We start from the raw sequence: 410 nt of genomic DNA on the forward strand, positions 1-410 counted from the left end.
GGCTAGTAGGAATTCTGATGAAGACCCATTTGACACTTTCAAGCAAAATGAGATGAAGGATGCGTTGGTGTTGGTTAATGAAGCACGTATGCAGCAACATATTATGTTGAAGCAAAAATCTCGAAATAAATGGATTTTGGAGGGTTCAAGTAATTCTTCTTATTTTCATAGTTCAATTAAAACTCGTAGAAGTTCTAACACAATTTCGGAGTTGGTGAATGAGGAGGGGTGTATTATTAATGAGCCGGACCAGTTAAGAGACCATGTTGTTTCTTATTATGAAAACAAGTTCAATGGAGTGGATGAGCCGATTGAGGATAGTTTGTTTGGGTATGAGCATAATTCAATCTCACATGAGGAAAGGCTGATGTTGGATTCTATTCCTTCTTTAGATGAAATTAAGGGAGCGG

At 37.6% G+C, this 410-nt stretch overlaps 1 protein-coding gene across 1 annotated transcript in view; it reads left to right on the top strand.

Moving 5' to 3' along the window:
• LOC113340461 overlaps positions 1–330 on the top strand; it is a gene marked incomplete at its 3' end in the record, with an annotated part of 847 nt that extends 517 nt beyond the window's left edge. Inside the window, exon 3 of the mRNA XM_026585600.1 lies at positions 10–330. Within this exon, the coding sequence (XP_026441385.1) occupies positions 10–330 (321 nt within the window). The remainder of the gene's footprint in view (positions 1–9) is intronic.
• Positions 331–410: the final 80 nt, after the last annotated feature.

Source organism: Papaver somniferum, unplaced genomic scaffold (genome assembly GCF_003573695.1).
Source record: "Papaver somniferum cultivar HN1 unplaced genomic scaffold, ASM357369v1 unplaced-scaffold_21923, whole genome shotgun sequence".
Classification (NCBI taxonomy): domain Eukaryota; kingdom Viridiplantae; phylum Streptophyta; class Magnoliopsida; order Ranunculales; family Papaveraceae; genus Papaver; species Papaver somniferum.